At 29.1% G+C, this 24,583-nt stretch overlaps 1 protein-coding gene and 3 non-coding genes across 8 annotated transcripts in view; all 4 read left to right on the top strand.

Annotated features, from left to right (window-relative positions):
* Positions 1-24,583, top strand: part of LOC411348 (thyroid receptor-interacting protein 11) — a 58,341-nt gene that overhangs the window by 32,055 nt on the left and 1,703 nt on the right. For 4 of the 5 annotated variants that reach the window (XM_026446395.1, XM_394822.7, XM_016910895.2 and 1 more), the window contains 6 exons: positions 15,647-15,814; positions 17,250-17,357; positions 18,033-18,444; positions 18,755-21,688; positions 21,800-21,903; positions 22,000-22,099. In XM_026446395.1, the coding sequence (XP_026302180.1) occupies positions 15,647-15,814; positions 17,250-17,357; positions 18,033-18,444; positions 18,755-21,688; positions 21,800-21,903; positions 22,000-22,099 (3,826 nt within the window). The remainder of the gene's footprint in view (positions 1-15,646; positions 15,815-17,249; positions 17,358-18,032; positions 18,445-18,754; positions 21,689-21,799; positions 21,904-21,999; positions 22,100-24,583) is intronic. The other variant, XM_006560431.3, reaches the window with a different exon arrangement.
* Mir283 (microRNA 283) lies at positions 23,198-23,297 on the top strand. The gene has a single exon (NR_034290.1). It is a non-coding gene; the product is annotated as a microRNA 283 (primary transcript).
* Mir3477 (microRNA 3477) lies at positions 23,969-24,067 on the top strand. Its single transcript, NR_039503.1, has one exon. It is a non-coding gene; the product is annotated as a microRNA 3477 (primary transcript).
* Mir12 (microRNA 12) lies at positions 24,480-24,562 on the top strand. Its single transcript, NR_031509.1, has one exon. It is a non-coding gene; the product is annotated as a microRNA 12 (primary transcript).

Below are 24,583 nucleotides of genomic sequence, written 5' to 3'. Positions count from 1 at the left end.
CGGAGTATTAGAGGTAGTGCATGTTAACCTGAAATACTGCACACATACGCATGCAATAAAGATAGGCGCTAAGTCTATTTCATAACGTAGCGAAACTTGATAATTCGCGAGACCGACTTGTACCTTGTGGTGTCCTCTTTAAAAATTGACCTTCTTCCCCGCTAGAATTGGCAAGAATTTTATGCCATAAGAACGATATATTTCTCTTATTCCTTACATATTCATTAGATGATTCAAATTTGTAATACTTATATTTTTTTATATATTTTGTAATTAAAAATTTACGAAATACTAATTTTTATTATGTCATATATTCGGAAAATATTCCTTTTTTCTTTCTTTCAATTCTTAAACAATGTCGTTCTTTTCTCTCCTAAAATTAATCCTAAAAAATATCTCACTTTCATTTTCTCTTTTATTTGACAATAATGATCTTTATTTTCCAAAATAGCATTTGAAAAAGTAGAAATAAATATTTAAAGAAGTTCCACGCTATTTTTTCTCGATTCAATCATCGCCGCAATTTCAGAAAATCCTAAATGTTGAGCAACTTTTACAACGTATCGATACAAGAATTCCTTGACCACTATGCTCACGTACTTGCACACACGGGCAACATTTTAATTAAAGAGCTTAATGCAACACGATCGATTCTCAAAAGCAGAGCAGTTTCAGCGATGTAGGTCTTTGCCGTTATCCATTGTTTCCAGTGGATACAATACGCCTCTTCGCTGATACCTTTCAATTTTGAAAATTATATCGCTTTATCGACTCGTGTTTTTACACACGTGCACCTCGTTATATAACACAATTAACCTACATAGAACGCATGCAACAACGAGCGACAAATTTTACGGTGCTCTGAAGGGACATTAGTCGGAAACACATTATTCATAATCAGATTATGCGGATGTTTATGTAAATTCGTATTTTGATGGGCGCAAAAAATACAATAGAACTCGAGTAAAAAAATGTATTGCCTATTTTCATACGAAGCTTATTGTGAAATTATTCGTCGTGGAAAATAATTTTATAGAAGAATCGTAAGAAGATATATGGATGGACAATAATTATTGATTTTTTTTAATTATCGTTAGAGACAATGATCTAATATTTAAGAAGTAAAAATGATTGAAAGTAATTTATTCGTCAAATAAGATTTTAAAATTTATTTGCACGTGTTTTCATTTTAAAATAAAAATATCCAATCTGTTTAGAGAGCAAATAGTTGACAACAAATTCAAGCATCGTTTTAAGATAAATATTCTTTCCCTAAATTATTTTTTCGCTCCTACGTTTCACGTTGGCGCGCGTTCATTGTGCTAATTCGTTCGACTGTTTGCCTTTTCCCTTTTCATCGTGCACACAGATATACACGGTATGTAGGAGTAATTTTTCAAGGGGAAAGTAACAACCCGCATTGTGTGTCGTATAAATTCTCTTCATTTTGCAATCTGCTTTATGCTTATCCTTTCAATTTCAGCGATTTCACGCTTTTTACCGAGTCCCGTGGTAAATTTTCTTCTTCTTTTTTTTTCTTTTTCTTTTTTCTTTTTTTTTTTTTTTTTTTTTCTTTTTTTTTAATAATTCTCTCTACCACTGTTGTTGCTTCGAATAGACAAAGCTCTCTCCTTGAAAAATTTTACATAAATCTTCTTCTTCTTTTTTTTTTTTTTTTTTTTTTTTTAATAAATTATAATATTATCTTTTAAAACGATTTTTAAAATTTTAATAATCCAAGATTACACGGTATTTAAGTTATATATCATCTTTTTATTTATCTTAGTTGTGGAATAATATTATTTAATATTATCTTAATAATTTGTAATTCGTATGAAAGAAGATAAAAAGATAGAGTTAAGGATAAAAAGAAAGAGAAAGTATACATTTATATGTTTAACTTATATCGTTTAAAATATCTTTAAATTAAAATTTAATATTCCGAATATCTGAATTCTTTATCGTTTTTTTATTTTTACGATTCTTCGAGGAGAAAAATGTTATTAAATATTCAAACATCCTTTGAATTACGATCGTGGAGATAATGCGGAAAGTTTTCACCATCAATCCGTTTTCTTCCTCGTTTCACTCGAAACTCTTAACTGACATTGGTGGAAAGCGAAAATTGATCGTCAAGATAAATAGACAAGAGATTAAAGGATCGAATTACAAAGTTTCCAATTCAATTTACTCCGTTTGCGATCAAATTCATCAAAATCAAACTCGACACTCGCCTGACACTCGCACTTAATAACTTTCTTCTGTACAAAAACAATTTGGAACATAGAAAGATAGGTATTAACGTTTCTTTCCTAAATTTTCTTTTGAAAATTCGAAATATCAAATATTATTTTAAACAAAAATAATCTGAAGCTATCAGAACATTCAGATCGACTTACGTACGTTCCACGTAGCACCAAAATTGATCACAAAATTCCATTTATAATTTTTTCCAACTATAATTATCTCTAACTAATAATTTTCTAATATTTTAAAACTAATATCTCTCCAGAGAAGAAATCGCAGAAACCAATTTCGGTATCAGTCCCAAAGAAAAATCCCAAAAAATCCGATCCACGCTTATAGTATCGAAAAGTAGCCAAAGAATCAGTGTTTCTATAAAATGATAAGCAATTTCATGCCGGCCACAAAGTCGAAAACGCAGAATTCGAACGGTGAAATAGCGGTGAGACACCTCGCGTTGGTTGGCAATTATATCGAACAAAAACGGGAGAAAATGGGAAAGAAAGGGAATTACCATCAGAACAGGCGGACAAGTAGCGCAAGGAGGTCACGATAAGAAGCGGGTATAACCAAAGGTTCCCCCGTTTCCCTCCACCTAGATACGTCACTCCAGGTATCAGGAATAACGAACGTTCGAGCATTCAGCCACTCGGTGCATTGTTCGCACTGCAAATATTAGCTGCGGTCTCGAGTGCGGCTCGGGATATTTCTATCTGCTGGTGGTCTCTCCCGTAAATTTACCGTATAATCTACGTTTCCTTCCTTTGAAATGTAAGATTGCACGCGATTACGATCAGGGCACATTTCATTTACTTTTGTGTCAAGGGGGAGAGGGAAAGCGAGGAATAAATTATTTTCGTGTTATTGTAATTTTAACTTTTTTTTTTTTGAGATTAGCAGGATGATAAGAAAATAAATAATAAGAAATCGAAGAAAACTGAGAACTGGGGGAAGAGAAAGGGGAATAAATTATTCTCGTATAATTTAATATAATTAATTATTTTGAGTTGACTAATAGGATGTAATATTGGAAAAAGAATCATTTATCTTTTTCGAATGGATAATAGATGTGAAGATGTATATCTGAAATGTGAGATTTTAAAATAGAATTTATATAAAAGAATAGAAATAAAAATTACTATTTAATTATTGCTATAAGAATTTTGAAAACGACTTCAAAAAAAGAAAGTTGAAGATAATCGATACGCTGTAGAATTTTAATTACTTTGTGAATGCCATAAGATTAAAATGAGATTGAAAATCGCTGATCCGTATCAATATTTCTCAACTTGTGTGAATATCATCAAGTGCTGCGTAGCTGTGAAAGTTTTATTAAAATTTTACTTGACATAAAAATTTAATAACTTAACATTTAAAAGCAATCGTGATCAAAATGTGTTATCATTTCAAAAAAGTAAAAAAATCTAACTAATTTTAAAAATGATTGGAAAAGATTGATTTACATTTATAAACAATTTTATTTGAACGTTTCGTACAAGGCCACAAATTTCATAGAGATTTATCCTGATACGAATTTAACAACTATATTACAATTTCTCGTTTAATCGGCCATAATACTCAACTATTCTATCCGTCAATTAAAATAATCCAATTGATGTTAACATTCACCTAACTCGAAGCCCGCACGAGACATAATTGCCTCTTCAATGGCAATCGATGAATGCAATTTCTAACCCCGACCTGCATTTTACTTCAATCACGCTATAACCAAAGACGGTCGGTCGGTTCGGTATTAATTAATTGTACAATTTAATTTTCAATCAGATTCGTTTATGAATGACGAATCAAAGCTTGATAAATATTTTGAAATAATATTTGGCAAAATGTAAAAATTTTAACGTGAACGATGTAAATAAATTTCTATGCGGGAAATATGATATTTACACAAACTATCGTGTTTATTTTATTTTCAAACAATTACAAAACAATTCATTTGCTTTTATAAATTTATCTTCTTTTTTTTTTTTTACATATAATTAAAATAAGTAATATTTAAATAAAAATTCGCTTCGTCTAATGAATCTTCGTTTTTAATATCGTCAGAGCTATCAAATCTATCAATGTACAACAAATTTTATATTTTTTGTTCTTATAATTAATAAAACGTGTTGTTGCTTTTATCACTTAATTAGTTTTTATGCAATAATATTAATAAATAACAACATTTCCTAATTGTCATCACGTAGCACGTAGTATAAAATATGATTAATCTGTTCATTTTATGTGCATACACATATATTATTATTTTCATAATTTAGACAAAAGTTTTTAAATGTCCTCGTTCTATCAACTTTAATCTGACTAAATTTTTTTTAACTCGCTTAGAGACACTCTCGGCATTTAACTGAAAAGAATCGAACCATCCTCTCTCAACGATTAATTTTTATTTGTCAATCAAGTGAAGAATAATTCGAGTGATGTAATAGAGGTAGCGTAAATCAGAGGTGGAACGAAGTTAGTTTGCTAGGCGCATCGAAATGAAGAGCAGAGAGGATTCGAACGAGGCGTGCAATTAACGAAATCTCTCGTCCCAGAAATGGTATTGATATACGTGAGATGAAACGAAAGCGTATGTAAACGGGCAATCGCTGATTGCATATAATTGTTCCGTGTGCCACACGATTACGCGTAATCCCGTGCATGTTACAAAATGTATTTATTACGTGATTCTCGCGCAAGAAATGCGGTTAATAATTACATCCAATCGCAAATGATGAGGGTAATTATTAAGAGTGCGCGGTTGACCAAATCGATAAAAATTACGAGGAAGATTTTTTTTTTTTTTTTTTTTATTATTTCTGTAATTATTGAAGATGCGAAGAAGTTGCTTTTAACAAAATTAATGTTGATTTTTAATGAAATGTTTTATTTTTTATTACACAACTTTCACTATCACCCTTTAATTTTATTTTATTGCGTAAATACTAAAAATAAATAATGAATACTGTAATCATAATTCTATAGTATATTCTTTTGGTAGATATCAGATTTTTTTCTCTTTTTTTTTTCATGTTATTTTTGTAAAATTAGTCTTATAAATAATAATCAATAATATTCATAATTAATACCTATTACGATTATTATTATTTATTAATTATATAATCTTTATTTTTTTGATTTCACCTAATTTATTCGTTATTACTAAAATGTCGTAAATATTATCATTAAATATTAATTGGTAGAATTTGAATAATTATAGTTTGCATTATGATGTGATTTTGTAATATAAAATAAAACGATCTGATCTTTTAAAACTTCGATGACATCCTGATACTTTGCTAATTTTTTTTTTCTTTTTTTGAATGAAGGAATATTGGAGAGGAATTGGATGATTGTTCATTTGCATATCTATTTTTTTTATCTTATATTATCTTCCATATATATTAAATTAAATTTACAATCACACAAAGACTCGACAATATCGAATTGCGTAGCATGTGTCTCGCTTGAGTTTCGTTTAATTTTATCCACGTTGCTTATAGTGGAGAAATAACAACGAAGATACTCGATCATCAATTGAAAGCATAATATAGTTTCTAGCTGCGACACGCGTCCACCAACAGTTTTCATAACTGTCGATTCTTGTCTCTCGATGTTTGATCGTCCATCCGATCGAATATACAGGATGAGTCAGATATATATATGTGTGTGTTAATATTTCAGAAAGTAAATCCACGCACTAAGATAAATAAAAATTTTCATGTGTCATTTGTTCATTTGCTGAAATAATCGTATAATTAAAAAAATATATAATTTTAAGAGAAAATTATTTTCAAGTTAATTACAGCAAATAAGCGATACGTTCTCTGTGTACGTTTTTATTTTCCGGATGATTAAAGAAAATACTCGATACTCGATAAATTTCAACAAATGCTATTGTATATATCTCCTTGTGTGGAATTAACATCAAAAGATCTACTTCACATTATCCAAGGAGAACATCTTTGCAAAGATAGTCGCACAATAAAGGACGTATGTCAACGTATATATAAAACGTAGTTTATACGTCAGCGTAGCAAAGCATTCTTAATAATTGTCTTATTAACTCGAAAGTTAAATTATATAATGTATAGAGTACAAGTGTATTTTATATTTTTTTGTTTAAAATGTAAATTCATCCCTTGAAATGTTGACGTGTATCTTCGTGAATGATTATGTAAAATTTTGCATGATGTGGTGAAGAGCCGCCAATGACAAAGAAATTCCGTATCATTGAAACAAAGCATATGGACACGTACAAACGATGTGACGCAAGTTTTATTACAGTCTGTGTTGACATAGCTCTCGCATTAGAATATCGAGTAGCATCTGCACGAATTTAAACGTCGCAGTTCAACCGCCTTCTTCATCGCCAGTTCTATCATTCGAAAATGATATCGAAGATGGAAATATATCGAGAGAGATCTGATCGATCCAAGTTGAGCGATATCCGACGAATATCTGGTCACGTCGTTCGATTGATTTTTGTTCGTGATGATAACGTTCTTCGATGTGGACAAGAATTTTGATTCGAAATAAAAAAGTATTATTCTTTTAAAATAACTTTTTCGCAAGACGAGAGTATGATATTGACTTGGAAAGATTGATTATCTATCTTCTAGCAATTTTTTGAAGGGGATGAATTTTATTTGCTATGAGACATTGAAATGTATTATTTAGTAGAGATTAAAGTAAGGCACGTTTCTACCAGCAAGCTGATAGAAACTTCCTTTCCCACGGTTGTTATCAGTAACTACAGCATTTAGTTTCAGGATGTCTCCTCGATAAGGTGACACAGTTACACACAAATCATTCAGAAATAGGATTATTCGAGGTAATCGTGTTCTTATTATTGAATAAATATTCAGTGTACATTTTTGAAATTTAAAATCCTGATCGATGAATATAACTTGGATATTATTTATCTTCTCTTAAAATTTTTTTTCTTGTTAAATGTTAAACTGTTTGAGGATCGTAAATTAAATTTTAAAAATATTGTATAAGAAACTTGAATAGATCTTGTTCACAATGTTGTATCACTTTTCTATTTCTTTTCCTTTTTTTTTTTTTTATTAAGCATCAATTACTAATTAAATCTTTTTAGATCGTGAAAAGAAATAAGTACTGTTTGTAGAATGGATTAGAATACACGTGTCCTTGCTACACGTGATTCACTTGGAGTGCGGTGATCAATATACATTTAATGGTGCTCGAATGACTCGTCACCATGTTTGAGGTTCCGTGACGTCATTTATCTGTACAAGATTATAATTACTGTTTAGAGACCTCGAAGTTACATCCACAATCCATATAAAACAAGGTTTCATTTTCCACATTGGATATCTTCGCTTATAATTCTTCGATCCACGATCTTGACTTATTTCCACTTACGCTCGATAGATACCTATTAAGATTATGATAGATCAAGAAACATATAAGGAAAAGGTGTATAATTTCAACTATGTATTATAATTATATGTGGTGTATGTACAAGTCTTATTTTTTTAATGTTTTTAATTAAAAGAAGATAGAATTAATAATTCATTAAACTTCAACTTCTATCTATAATGAATATTGAATTAATTTTCATTTTAATCATGATATAAGTAAATTTTTAGGGTATAAAAACGATTTTCTTTTATTTTTTTACAAAATTCAATCAATTTCTTACGAAAATATACATTTTATTAGTTAAAGACACTTATGAGATATTACTTGTCTTATGATTTTATTGAAAAATATGTATGTTATAATAATGTATACAATTTTAAATAATAATTAATAAATTTTCTTCTTCACTTTCTAAATATTAAAATAAAATATACTTGTTACAAAATGTATAAATTTTAAGTGATCAGTTTAATTTATTATTGCTTCAATTTATTATTTAAAGTGTCACGTAAATATTGATTTTAACTTGAATTAAGAAATTCAATAAATGTTAAAACGAAAATAACATTACAAACAAAGCTCATAAACGATATCTGTTGTATGATATAATCAGTTTATCCCTTATCATCCTATAATATTTATCCAAAATTATATTATCATATCTTTGATATAGCGAGCAGTTAAAAATGTTATTTTTTTCAAAATTAAGATCAACTTTTTTCAATTCGATATATATTTTCAAAATTCAATATTTATAAAATCTTTCTACAAGAAAATTAATCTATTTATAGATTATAGAAATGATATGAAGTTTATTTATTTTTTTTTTTTCATTTAAAGAATTAATTGTGATTGTATTAATAATTGTATTAATATAGTCACAACATAAATAACATAAAATTATAGAATTGAAATTATTTAATTATATTTTCATATCTCTGTAATATCATTTGTAAAATGTAATAAAATCAAGAGGAAAGTACATGATTTATTTTTATCTAATTTGATCTTATTTTTATCTTATTGCAATCATTCAAATAATTGCACACTGCACACTGTTATCTCGTAACGTCTTGTAAGCCTAAGCAAAAACGGAAAATTTATTGAATGATAATCATATAAAAATATTTAATCAAAAATTCCATTTTCTTATCCGAAAAGGTGTGGCACTTGCAACAAACTTATTACTTACTGATAATTTCTTTTTGTCGTATTTATCTATTGAGATAAATTACTTACAGAATTTTTATCATTAATTCTAATATTCGAAATAATATATATCCCCTTTATATCATTTATATTCACATCTTTTCACAAAAATTGCATGGATCTTATAACTGTAAAACATTCAAAATTTCTTTTTGTATTTTTTTATTGATAGTTATATTTACAATTTATATTTTATTACTTATAGTTATTAATATCTGCAATAGCTTGACCTTGTTTTATTTATCTTTTCTAATAAAATTTCATATCTCTTTTTTCTAATAAAAGTTTTTATTATTCAAATAATCATAAATGATAATAAATATCTATCCTATAATTATATATATCTATTTTTCTAAATAATATAATTACATACATGTATTATAACAAAAATAATAAAAATTATATTATTATGTGTTATATATATGTATATATATATGTAATTTGAATACATTTCCATTCACTCATTTATTTAAATAATAATAATTTTTAATTATGAAAGGCAAGTTATGATTTTAATTTCAAAAATAAAGTTTCTTACTAATGTTTAGCGCAGACTATTTTAAAATAATTAACGCCAATTTTATTACAAAGTGATTTCACAATCTTCGAAATCCTTCAAGTAATTAAGAATAGAGACGTTAATTTTTTATTTTTTTTTTTTTAATTTCGCTAATTAGATTATATTTATGAAATTCTGTTTTAAAAAAATTAATTTATAGCCATTTCATCAGCTTTCTTTATCTTTTAATATCAATAAACAGCTTAAAAAACACATGCATCTATAAATCTATGTCATTGTGTCTACACATTCACGATCTGCATTGATACGATAGATAAAACTTTTTTTTTTTTTCTTTTTTAAGTGTATAAAGCAAATAGATATTGACCATTATATTGGAAAACAGAAAATTATTATCACTTTTATCATAGACGGTTTATTACGAACAAAAAATTGTATTTTTACAATAATATGAAAAATAATATGAAAAATCAAATTTTTAAGCAAATTATTTATTTATTCATTTTTTATAACTCTTTATATGAATTCAATGAACATATGTATATATTATAAATTTTTTGTTAATTTTTGTTAATTCAATTTTACAATAAAAAATATATTGCAGAAATCAAATATCAGAAATTTGATAATATTGAAAAATATTGAAATTGTAATGGAAAAATACTGGAAATTACTGTTCCAATATATATTTCCATGTATTTCCATATATAATTAAACGCTTGTCTCCATAAATTAAAATTAAAATAGAATTTAATACAATAATAAATTAAAATATCTATATTATTCATATATAATAATTTTTTAGTTAATTCTGACTTTTTGGTTTTAAAAATAATATTTTCATTTCGATAAACAGAAAAAATTTTTAATAGCATAAGAAATTTTTTTAATATTATAAGAAATACAATCCAACTTCCTATCTTATCATTTCATTATTCTTTTTTATCTAACAAAAAAATTCTTCTATTTATATATTTTTAATCTCATTTTTGATCTATAATCAATTCGTGATTCGTGTGCAAAACACTCGATAAAAACTTGTTCTCTCTTCGATTAATTCAATCAAATTGTAATTTCGATCGACAATATCGGTGATCTCTTTTTATCTTGTATTTCCCGTAATGCGAGGTAAAATACTCGTCGAATCTTTTTAATGAATTACACGCAGCATTTTTTCGCAAAGATGATTTCACAAACCTGATATTATAATCATAAATATGTGTAAAATAAATTAACACGTCTCTTAATGTTATATCCTCTTTGACTGATGTTTTATGATAATAATAAATGAAAAATATATCAAACATGAATATCAACAGAACGAGCCCTTAATTCGATGCATAAATTACTTTTTTTTTTCCAAACGATCCTGGAATCGTCTCCCTGTCAATCTTAACATATCGTATGTTCAAGGTGAAGTAAACGTATAAACAGACCGTAATGGAAGAAAAAAAAAAAAAGGGGGAAAAAAAAAAAAAGAAAACTTTTGTCGTGTAAGACTGTATGCAAGTCAAACGATGCATTATTCCTTGACCTGACCTAACGGAGACTCCTTTCATATTCATTAGAGTTGCGCTCCCCTTTGGGTACGAGGCGCCTGCATGTTTGTAAGAATACAATGTTTCAGCCCAACTTTTTTTTTTTTTCACGCAACTTCTTTTTTCTGACATATTTTGTCCTGGTTATTTCTAAAAATAGACGTATCAGTTCTTTTTATTATTATTATTATTTTTTTTTTCACCTGTCGATTCATATCTCGAAGAATATTATTTTTAAATAAGATAATAAAATTGCGATAATCGGTAATTGGTATGAGAATGAAGATATATACACGAGATGTGTTGATATAAAATGAGAAAATTGTGTTTCTTTATATTAAAGATCGAATCAAAATGTAAAAAGAAAAGAATTATATTTTCTTCTTCTTCTTTTTTTTTTTTTTTTCTTTATAGCGGAACTTTTAGAATTCAGGTTAATTAGGGAAATACATTATCGTTTAGAAAGATTGATGTATTACACGATTACTCGAGTTTAAGTTTTACATTCTCACATTATTGGAAAAAGGAAAATTGAAAATTATTCAAATTATTTCTTTCTCTCCACGCTGAAATCGGGGTTATATTCCGGGGGCAAAAGGACTGTTTATCGCGGACAGGATCGATTTAAAAAAATATCAGTCGGAGGCAAGACAGATGCATAACGCGCGTGCATCGATTACCATTTCGACAGTGTGCATCGAAAGCTTTTCAGTATCAGTCGCATATCTGAGAGGGTCGTATGAATAATATGCAACGATGCGACACCAAACTGTTCCAACATATGCATCGACGAATTGATTTTTGTTTATTCAAATTACTTTACAAAAAAAAAAAAAAAAAAAAAAAAAAAAGACAGGAAAGATCATGGAAATATTCCGTCCTCTTGCGTATCCATCTTTGGAAAATTTAAACCAAAAACATAATTAATAAATACGTATCATCATAATTTACATAATAATAATTAATAATTTTTCATTGAATATTATAATTTTTTCTTTATGTTGCATCGATTTTTCAAGGATGTGTTAGATATATGTTACATGATTCTTCAACGTTAACATCGTGGAAAAATTACAACTCATTAAATTAATTACTTTGTATAAAACGAGCTCTTTTTTTTTTTTCAAAAACTATAACGAGAATATACAGAGCGTTAATATAATATAAAATATTGAGAGAATCGATTTTAAAGGTTAAAACAATCACGAAAGCAATTATTATAATTAATTGTAAGCAATTCAAGTTTGCTTTAGATAAAGTAAGACAAGAGACAGAGTAAGATATAGTTATCTCGCTCTATCTCATTTCGTCTAATGCAAACTTCAATTGCTTCGTAACCTTATAAATAAATTTCAATCGATATTTTCTCATACTAACGATTCAGTCTCTAAATCAATTCTGAAAAAATATTCTATGAATTATTATCAACACCCCATACACAATACATTTTTTTGCCTAACTTTTGCTCTATTCTTTTCACTATGGTGGCAAAGAAGAAAACGTAGGATTTGTTTGGAGTAGGCGAAGAATTGACTTTTAGATGAAAGAAACTTTGGGCAGCATAAAGCCCGGTCGAAAGATGAATCTTTGCTTCCCCTGTCGAGATGGGAGAAACTTATGGTAGGTTAAAAACCTATTTGTAGTCTTTTGTCAGGGTTATGCGTGGACACAATGACAACCCATTGAATAATTTGTATAGAATTATGGTAATGCATGGCGAAGGACTTTCGAAATCAATTGACAAGCTATTTCTCCCTATTGACTCTCTTGGACCAAAGGAATTTCCACATTTTTCGAAACAATCCTTACGAGTGTCCCTGTAAATTTATTTTTTTTTTTTTTTTTTTTTCAGAATAATCTGTTACAATTTAAATTGTAATGTGGGCATTACATTAACGAGGCATTGTAAGTTTTGAGACAATTGTTTTTCCCTTTTTCTCAAACGAGTTATAGTTCAGCAGCGCATTATAAAATTTCGTGACTCGCTTTTGAATTATTTTTCTATTCATGCATTATTGTAAGTTTTATTAAATCTAAACTTTATTAAATTATTCCTGTACGGTTTATGCTATTTAGGTTTGAAATTATTCAATCATCTGATATTTCTTCTTGTTTGAAACATATAATTGCGTATTTATTACGTAGAGAACGATAGAGAAAGACCTTATACGCATTATTATTCAATTATTATTAACTATTAATAGAAATAATATATATATATATATATTCACTCGTATTTCATTTTAAACTTTTATCTTATCACTTTGAATATGAAAATTATATATCATATAAGGAAATAATAAAAAAATAAATATATCTCTAAGACTAAATTATTATTATCTCTGCACTATTTAATAAAATAATTCTACTAAACAAATTGAAAAAATTTTGAAATTTTGAAATATCTGTTTCTTTTATGTTTTACATATACAATGATTCCTCATTAAATAAATAAAAATATAAATTCAAAAGAAAAAAAGCTTTTCAGTTAGCTTATCAATAACCTAGTTTCCTCGACAATTGAAAACAAATATATATATATATACTCTTTTAACCTCATTTCAAATATAAAAATTATTAAATAGATAAAATAATAAAAAACAAGATGCACACAAGCGAATGCAACGGTCCTCGGTTCTAAACTATCTAAAAGACCCATTATATTTATATCATAAAATACAATTCGAGCAAACTTGGAACCGTAACAACTTTGAAAAGAAGGGAAAAGAAAAGAGAGAAATAAAACCAGAGATAAAAAGGAAACGAGATTGCAATTTATCCAGCACGCGTTTTCAATAACAAATTTAATTTACCGTATCTGGCGGTGCGAATTGAATTAAATTGAGATATCCGATCGGCTTTTGCATAGATAAAAACAAGAGGCGAAATATGCATGGAACACGTGAGAGAGTACACGAGGGGTTACATAATCGGAGGCAATTTCTATGGAATGACAAGGCTTTTATAAGGTCTCAATTCACCGTAAAATCTTGACATCCTTTCCCGCATCGGGTTCCGCGGGAATTTGAAAAACCGAATGTGCCTTCAATATCGTTTTTCTTTCTCTTCCTCAACGAGACTGATCATAATTTCGATTGCATAAGTGCGCCCATCCCCGCTAGTCTTTTTTTTTTTTTTTTATTTTTTTCCCAGTTTTCTCTCTCTTCTCTCTTCTCTCCTTTCGCACGAGACCATGGTCGCACAACAACAACGTCTACGCTACGTTGCATTGTTCATTGGCATACGAGATACTTATGTAAACCTGTGTACAACAATCATAAGTTGGTAATCATATACGCTGCTTACCAGTCGGTCACATCCTGCTTCGAGTCGAAAAGTTGCAGAGAAACGTCAATGTGGCACGATTCATGTTGCAATGTTTTGACAATTGGATATTGGATTGATGAATTTAAGATTGTGTGCCTACTGTATATTGTATATTTAACGATGCAAGTTAAATATCAATATCAATTCAATGGATCCATTGTATTCACGATCAGATTAATATTAATTTTATAAAAATCGAAAACTTATTCATAGTTTGGATACGTTAAATACTCATAAAATACTCGAATTTCAAAAAGCAAGTAGCTAAATTTATATATTTACAGAAAATTAAAATACTTAAAGATTCGAATTAAAATATGTAAAGCATTCATCAAAGTGCTTATTTATTTCTATATATAAATTTTTATTTATAAAGAATTCGAACTCCTTTTAGTTTATTGAATAAATAAAACTGTAATTCAATTTATCAATTTATCAATTTATTAATAAGCAGATTAATTATTCATTGTCAATAACATTCATTATTCAATGTATCCCTATTAAATGTAGATTACATTAAATAAGGAATATTTTGATTGAAATTAATTCCTTAAAATACATTTTATACCATTGATTTCTTTTAAAAATATACGTAAGCCTTTGTTATTTTAACTTCAATTAATTGTTTATTCTTCAGAAGATCTAATTATGGGATAATTTAGGAGAGAAAATTTGGTAAATTGTTTATTATCAGTTAAATTAATAATGATACGATTCTTTAATATTTTTCTAAAATTCATAAAAGTCATTCGATGAAAAAAATGATCTCTAGTAATTTTTTACGCGATATAATCGCGAGTTTCCTCTCCGATAAAAATTACTCGTATCCGACATGGCCATTGAAATGTCATGGCACGTTACGATTTGCCGATCTATTCGTCTCGATAAAGAATATTTTTTTGTGATTAAAACACTTGTGTGACACTTTTTTTTTTGTATGTGTGTGCGAATTATCGCTCGTTTTCGTAAGAATTGTTACAAGACACTTGAATTTTCAATCGAATCACACGTTTGCTAATGCACCGATCCATATCTTGTTTTCGAAAGATCATCTATTTAAGAAATCCTTGTGAATTTTTTTTTAATTCTATCTCTTTAATATAATTGTGGCTCCTGTATAATTTTATCTAACATCGAGATTTTGATAAAGTAATGAACATATTATAGAATAATCGTCAAAATTGTTTACAATTATGTTTATTTATTTATTTAGAAATGTAATGTATGTAAAATATGTTGATTAGAAAGAAAGTTATAATATATTCGATGTATATTTTACGTTTAATGAGAATTGGAAGAGAATTATTTGTTACGAGCTTCTACCAAATAATAAATTGCTGGAGTAGTAAAATGGATGGAATAATAAAATGGATTCGGATTATTATTATTTATAATTTCAATGATCTGTTCGTTGCAGAACGATAATAATCAAGATGATGAGGGCGAAGTATTTTTTTGGGACCCACCGTCCGCGAAAAATCGAAATTCGAAAAATCAGAACCACGTACGACAGTTGCAAGAACAATTGGTACAAGCCACCATGAAGATACGAGATTTAGAAGCCGAAGTTAAACGCATTCAAAAGGTAAAGTATTCACACAAATTTAATATTTTTAACAAAATTTATTTCTGTTCTTGCTAATACATAATATAATCGAAAAAATTAAATTTCTCTAAAATCTTATTCAATAATGGCAAAAATTGTAATATTGGAGCGAACAAATCTGCATTGATAAGGAAAGTTTTGAAAAATTCTCAAAAGAAAATATAGATAAAATTTTTTCATAAACATTTTCTATTTTATCAATTAGTATATATCATTCAAATTAATGAAGAGAATGAATCTATATTAATTATTAAAAAAAAATATAATTTAATCGTGATAAATAATAAATAAATTACGAGAATCGAGACAAATTGTAAGTAAATGACTAGCAACAAAAAAATAACAGTTTAATACATTCTTAAAAAAAATTACCGGCGCTACTCGTACATATAATATTTTCATAGCTCCCTGTCCATTTAATAATCGCATTGTCTTCTCTGTCCCACTAAACATAAATGGTATAATTACTGATGCAATTGTTTTCAGATAATTGCGTTTAATTTTAACTCGGTACCGACGTTTTACGCACATATACATGTGACAACACATGTCATTACGCATTATCTTCAATCAATATCGTATCACTGCCATCTTATTGATGCAAAATATATAACGCGTAACATAATCAATTTACTATTACTGTTTTTTCTAAAATTGCATAATAAATATAAATGTTGACACATTTTCTTTCTTCCTCGTTTTACAACTTGTAACATTTGTAACACTGATATTCCACTCTAAGAAATTTTAATCCATTCCATTGTTGAAAAGATAAATGATGAATTTTAATTCATAAATATGTTATTTTTATGAATTGTTGTTTGTAAGTATTTTTTAATTTCAATTTTAAATTTCGTGTACTTTTATTTACATGATCTTAATTATTATTTAAGCGACATAATTACATTCAATAACAATTTTTTCGACATCTATGATTCTGTTTGTAAATGATGTAAACTAAATTATAGAAAGTTACTTTGTATATAAAAATATACAAATATATATAAAAATGTAAAATACAATTTTTTGAGCTTGAAATTCTATTTTAAAGAAAATCAAATTTGAAATAACAGACATTGGACACATTTGGTTAGAAATTGGTTGAATTTACATATATTCCAAGAATTTTGAAACTCAATTTTCTTTAGTTTAAACAAAAAAGTTATTATTTATTCTATTCTAATTTAGATTAATCTTTATTTATAAAACAATTTTGATTTATTAATTATTCGATTATTTTATTTTTATTTTAGTTCAGAATGTAGGAAAGTATTCTTTTTTTTACATACTTTGTAAATATGTTTAATATATTAAACGTATAATAGAGATATACGTAAGAGAAATAAAATATACATGTGATAAAGAAAAAAAATTTAACTGTCGTTGTAAAGTTTCTAATAATTATTCATTTCAGGTTAACAATTCCTCCTTGAAAGATGAATTAACCGATGGACATCAGAAAGCAGAATTCTTGAGAGCGAAACAGGATATGGTGAATCGTATAATACAAATGGAAGAAAAGGTATTAGAATTTGATAAAGACAAATCGAAAGTATAATTTATTCTCTTCCAGTTGGTCGAAAAGTATGTTTCGACCTTCGGTATGTATTAGCATGATTAAGAAGCATTCCTAGTGAATCATTACGTTTAATCAAACAAATTTGAGATTACTAATATGCCTATGTAACAGACATGGTTATACAAATAACAAATTTGAATAAAAGGATGTTATGAAATTGAATTCTGACACTGTAATACTTTGGGATCACTTTATTTTAAACGGCACAGTGTATTTAAAGACTTAAATCTGGTCAAATAAAACAAACGATCCAAACACGAAGATATTTATTATTATTAACTGTTAACACTATACTAATGATTCTTACACACTAAGAATATAACAAGTGGTAGTTAAGCACGTGCAAGTGTTTCACTAATTGTTTGCATACTTATTATGAAATAAAATCCAATACCTTTTTTTAGACACGAATTGATATTACGTTACAAAGACTTTTTATAATCAAAAATCTATACTTTTCCTTAACCGATCTCAATCTATTCTTAGAAATATTTTGTCCAATATAGGATATAGATTTCAATCGATAAAAAAGAAACAATTATATTTTCTTGATAAAAAAAAAAAGAAAAATATTCTTCTGATCAAACGAGCATCGTAATATTATCGTGTGTTGATTAGAGTCGAGAAGCAGAGAGGAATACGAAACGCATGCAATCGGATGAAACGGCGTTGATCAACGATTTCCGCACGGTGCTGTCCAAATTGAACTCTCTCGAGAAGCTGGATTTAGTTCGAGGTGCGCTAAAAGCGCTGGAAACCGAAAACGAGAAATACAGCGAGGCTAATAAACAAGAGAAATCCGACTTCGACGAAAAGTTTAAGAGACCGAGCACTGTCACCCACGAATCCGTTCCGTTGAAGCCTAATTTCAGCGTGAACTCGGAGAATCACGTGAGACACGATGGATTTATCGAGGCCTCGAGCAACAGGGAAATGGAATTGTACAAGAAAATCGAGGAGCTTCAAGAAGAGAATAAAAGATTGTTCACCAGCGTCGAGGAACTCGATCAGCAACACGAGGAATCGATAGGTGACGATACAAGTCATTCGCAATTATATTTTGTAAAAATTTTTCTTAATTTTTTAACACATACATAGTATCTTTTCATTTTTTTGATAAATTTCATTAAGTTTTCAAGTTTTATTTTTAATCCTTTGATTTTACATTATTTTTTTCCAAGATGCAAATTTTAAATTTAAGAATTTTTACATACAAATGCATTAATTTTGATTTATCAATGTTTATCGATCAACACAGTGTATCGATGTGAAGTGATTGATCATAACAGATACAACAGAAAGATTAGTTTCAATTAATTATCTTTTCATTCGTTCCGTAGAGAAACTGTTATCTCTCAAGGAGGAGGTTGAAAAGAAACATCAGTGCCTTCAAAACGCTTACGAACAGCTTTACGTAGACTACAATCAGGCTCAAGATAAGGTCGTCCAATTGGAAGGTAAACTTAAGGAATCGAGCACGTCGATGCGAACGGAAACTGTTCCATGCTTCGTGCAAACTAATAGTTTAGAATATGTAGATAAATGTATCCAGACAAGAAACGATCGAGAAAGAACGGAAGAGAGCGAAGGGACGATCGAGGCGCGGGACAAGAGAATCGACTTGAGCGAATTAACGAAGAGGGTGAAGGATATTTTGAAGAGTTCTTTCGTCGAGATAGAGCCGGACGAGTCGATTTTCGAGACCCTTGCGAAAGAGTACATAGACGTGAAGTGGAAGAAAGATGTGGTGGAGAAATGGGTGTCAGAGTTGAACAGGGAGTTGAAGGGGATCGTAGAAATGAAGGATGACCTGCAAATGGAGTGTAACATTAAACAGACCCATATCGACACGCTGTTGCAGGAGATCGAGGATTTAAAATTGAATCTGCCGCCCATACCAGAGGCGAACGAGGAACGAGTCGTCTCTTTGGAGTCGGAAATCGAATCGTTGAACGAGGAAGTGAAACATCTTCAAGCGGAGAATTCCGTGCTGCGTAAGAAGAACTCGTTGCGAAAGAAGAACGCTGTTATACGCGGTGTCGGCCCGAACGAAACCCGATTGAAGGGCCAGGGTGGAGCGGCGACCGCGTCTCAAGCTAGGAAACAGGGAAAATTGGAAAATATCCCGGAGGATATAGAAGACACGTTCAACACGATGGAGAGCCTGAATCGAAAGTTGAACGTGACGTTGGACGAGAACGACGAGTTGCGAAGAAAGATAGACCTGTTGGAGGGGACCGAGAAAGAGATGCGGGAACAATTGAGGATGTCGTTGGACAGGTGCAAAGATTTGGACGAAAATATCGAATTGATCGAGGAGTTGAAACGCGATCTCGAGAACACGAGGCGGGAGTTAAGAACGTGCACCTCTAACGGGAGGCAATTGGAAAATACGTTGGCGGAGATTCGAGGCGAGAAGGATGAGATTCAAAAGGAAAACGAGGAATTGTCCCGGAGGAATGAACAATTGGAGATGGAGATCTCGCAGTGGCGTGAAAGCAACTCGGAGGCGGGTGGTAACGATACGTTGAGAGATCTTCAGGAACGATTGAACAGAACTGATCGCGAGAAAGATGATTTGGAGTATGATATATTGAACATGAGGAAAGAATTGGACGAGGCATTCAATCGGATAGACGGGAAAGAGGATTGCATAGTGAGATTGAGTCAAGAAAATGAAAGTTTAACGAAAGAGAAGAATTCACTGTTGGAACAGTTGACTGCCATTCAAGACGATTCCAACGATAAGATAGATTTGGTGAGCACGGAAAAGTCTCTGTTGGAACAGGAGATGTCGGAATTGAAAGAACGAGCGACGAGTAAGGAGAAGATGTTGAGTGAAATTAGGGAAGAATTACGCGAGGCGGAAGAAAGATACGCGAAATTAGAGAGTGATTACTTTTCAATGAACAAAACGGCGGAAAAATTTCAATTGGAGAACGAAAATTTGCAAAATGAGATAAAAAAGCACGAGGAATTAAAGAATAATGAATTTGAGATTAACAAGTTGACTGAAAAATTAAGTTCCATGCAAAGTGATCATGCTCAATTGATGAACGAGGTGGAGACTTTGCGTTTGAGGGAGAGGGAATTGGCAAAGTTGCAAGAAAATTTTGCAACTGTCACGGAAGAGAGTAAAACTTTAAAGAGCGAATACGAAGCAATTCGGGATAATTATAAGAAATTGGAGTACGACGTAGCGTGTCTACAAGAGGAGAAAAAGGAATTATTAAATCGTATTAATGAAAACGCTTATGACAACGAGAAACAACAAATTGCAGCGTGTTTGGAGGAAGAAAGACGACAAAACGATGCTCTGAAAAACGAAAATAGTAAATTGATCGCTGAGATTACGGATGTACGAAAGAAAATGCAAGACACCATCGAGGGTTATAAGGAATCGATCGATATGGGTAAACAAACGATAGAAAGTCTGTCTCACCTTATTAAAGAAAAAGACGAGGAAATCAATGACCTTAAAAATGCGCTTCATCTTGCTAAAAATAGCGAGGAAACGTCGGATCATTTTTCGACTGTGAAGAACGAAAGGGACGAACTCGTGAAACTTGTAACCGTCAAGCACAATGAAAGTCTGCAATATCATGGGGAAATCCAAAGGTTAACGCAACTCTTGAACGAGCAAACATCGCAGATTCAGAGTTTATTAGCAGAGAAAGATATACATTTATCTGATCTGAAGGAGAAAGATGCTCAACTTTTGTGGACGAATAACGAGTTGCAAGCGGTCCAACAGCGTTTGAGAAACGCCGAAGACTCGAGCAACGGGGCGGCAACTTGTGGGATTGTCGAGCATTCAAAGCAAACATCGGAAATTGAGATTCTCAGTGAGAAGTGTAACGCGTTAGAAGCGGCTCTAATTCAAGAACAATCGAACAACAGAATGTTGCAGAATCAACTTGGCGAAAGTCAGAGCAAAGAAGCGAACGCCGCGAAAGAATTAGAAAGGCTAAGATCGCATTTGGTCGAAATGGAATCGAATTACACGGAAGATGCTTTGCTCGCTGAAGAAGGGAGAAAAGAATTGGAAGCTAAATTACAACAGGCCGAGGAAAAGTTGAAGACCAGTTCGAATGCGTATACTTCTGCTAATATAAGAGCAAATCAACAAGTGGAAACATTGCAGCAACAAATGGTATTGATCGTTCAACAAAGGGATGATATACAAAATAAATTATCCGTTGCCGAGGACAAGATCCTATCCCAAACTGCGTCTTTGACCAATTTACAAATTGTCCTAGAACAATTCCAACAAGGTAATTCAAACAATTTCGTGGTTTTTACGAGCGACGTAAAATATTATGAAATATTATTATCGTCATTTGTAACAATAATTGGATGATAATTTGTATTAATAATACTTTTAGATAAAGAAAAAGATATCATAGCAGCAACAGAAAGAATACAATCTAAATTAAACGAATCTTATAAAAAAAGGGAAGAATTAACCAATGATGTTACAAATCTTAAGGTATATTTATTATATATAATTAAGCATAAACGTTAAAAATATTATTTCTCTAATACTTAATGCAAAAGTGTATAATCCTTCGATAATTGTTAATAGGAACAATTAGCTGAAGCTAAAGAATGTTTACAAGCAGCATCCAGATTAAGCGAGCAACTTGATAAAAAAACAGAACGTATCGAACAACTAAGCCAAGAAGGTATTCGATTCTACTATTGTTATAAAGTATTATATTTGCCTGCATCTTGTTTTTTTTTTTTTTTTTTTTTTTTTTTAACATTTCGCATGATTAGCATTTTTTTTCTTTTTCTTTTTTTTTTCTTTTTTTTTTTTTATATATATATATATAATTAAAAATTTCTTCGATCGTTGTTTATCGATAGCAAGCTCATGTAATCTTCATACGATCGCAAGGAAACATCATATTTGCAAATTCATGTAAAATCAATTCATATATTTAATAATGTAACTAATTTTGAAATATGTCAGATATATATATAATTTTCGAAAACTATTAATTTAAAATAAGTGAATAATATGTACATGTGTGTAAGCACTTCTTTTTGGTGTGGATATAAATGTAATACCGGGATTTTTACAATACAATTTAGAAAATGAAATTGCAAGTAACAATAAGCTAGAAATATTCTAAAGATTTTAATTCTTTAGTATCAAAGCTTCACATTGTTTAATTATAAAAATTTGCAATATAAACTGCTATGTAACATCAACATCGGTATTGAATGTTATCGTATTTGAGAATAATTTACTTTAATTATTTATATTAAATATATTATTTTATTTTTTTTTACTTTAACATATAATTATATTAAATTAAGTGAATTATTCTCATATAATTTAGATCGAAAGAAAAGCATATTATATTTAAATTAAATCGCAAATATTTTTGTAGTATATGTTTTAATTTTTTTTACTAATATATAAAATAATAATTGCACAAATTTTGCATCATAAGTGATCATATGTGCTATGAGAAGTATTAATGTCAAAATATTAATGAACATAAAAATCAGTGTATTGGAAGTGGTATATTGGATCAATATATTATGAATTATTTAAAATTCTTTATTTGTAAAAATTAGGAAAGCACATGCGATAAATTTATGAAAAAAAAAAAAAAAATATTTATTACCGTTTAATAGCTTGTTTTTACACGAAATATCACACTTTCTAATTACAATTTATGCACTGAAATGGTGAAATGGTTAAATCCCACTTTATTATTATCATCAGTTTGAGTGTGACCTGTGACTAATCTGCAAAAAGCAAACACATAAATAATCTGGTGATGTAGTCAAATATCAGCTGGTAATTCTGGGATTTTGACAATAACCCAGGATTCTTGCTGGTATCCGGCTACGAACTGGACGATCGCCTTAGCGCACTAAATCACATCTTCGTTGGCTCATGCATTGCCACTGGTGCTGGTACTATCTTCTGTTTTTTCTAAATATAAATTCTTATCTACTAACATATGAAGTATTGCTAGTCAGCACGAAAGTAAAGAATTTTATTGTATGGCAATTTTTTTGTTTATATTTAATTATATATTTTTTTCCATTCAATCTGTCACATTTTTTTATTCATATCATCAAAATTTATATTGATATTGATATTATATTGTAAAAATTTTTTATATACATTTACATCTAATAATTGCTCATTTTTTTTTCAATTTATACAATTAAATTGTTAATATATACGTAATATATAATTTAATAATTATAAATTAAATCTTTTAATAAAAAATTATATGTAAATTCTTAATTATACTATCTATCACAAATTTGCAATAATATTGTATAAAAAGATTAAGTTGACTTAAAATGACATAATAATAATATATGATGATATATGTACTTTTGTAATTATTTTAATGGCATTATGCTATTTATAAATGTGTAAATAAGATGAATTATATATTTTTAATTAATAAATTTTGTTTATTAAACATCCAAATATATATATAATAGATAAACTAAGATATTCAATCGTATGTATATTGAAATAATATATGTAACATAAACAGATCTTTATAAACATAAAATTTGGTAGCGTTGGAGTGGGTAATCTCATGCGGTAACTGTGAGTGTGTGAATTGTAAAAGCTCATATTACCTCGTGGGGTTTCCCACCCGTTACCATTATCCTACAAGGATGAAAAAATGTACTTGAAAGATTTCATTTTGCTAGCTATCATGTATATTCTTTTGTCTTTTCTTATTAATGGTTTTTGAAAAATCAACTTTCAAATTTAACATTAATAATTTGTCTTTGATAATGCTAATATTATATTCTATAAACTATTTTAAGCTTGTTATAATATAGCCATTTCAAATTATATTAATTTGTAAGATAGAATACATGATTTTATTTGTAAAGAATTTCAATGAAATTATATTAGGATAGTTGTTCTATTTTAATGTAATGTAATGTAATGTATTGTAACATACTATACTATAGTATACATTACTATTAATATAGCTTTCTTACTTTTAGTAGCATGCGTCATAGTTTGCTAGTATGGCATGATAAGTGAAGAATGCAGCATGAGCAACTAAGACATGGGTGTGAGTATTACATCAGGTACTGGTGTGATATTCAGACAACCAGTACTTGTGTTATACTTACGCTCATGTCTTTTCAACCTTCAAATCTGCCAA

This window comes from Apis mellifera, linkage group LG2 (assembly GCF_003254395.2).
Source record: "Apis mellifera strain DH4 linkage group LG2, Amel_HAv3.1, whole genome shotgun sequence".
NCBI classification, from domain to species: domain Eukaryota; kingdom Metazoa; phylum Arthropoda; class Insecta; order Hymenoptera; family Apidae; genus Apis; species Apis mellifera.
The sequence above is the reverse complement of the archived record's forward strand: the minus strand, read 5'-3'. Positions and strand labels throughout refer to the sequence as shown.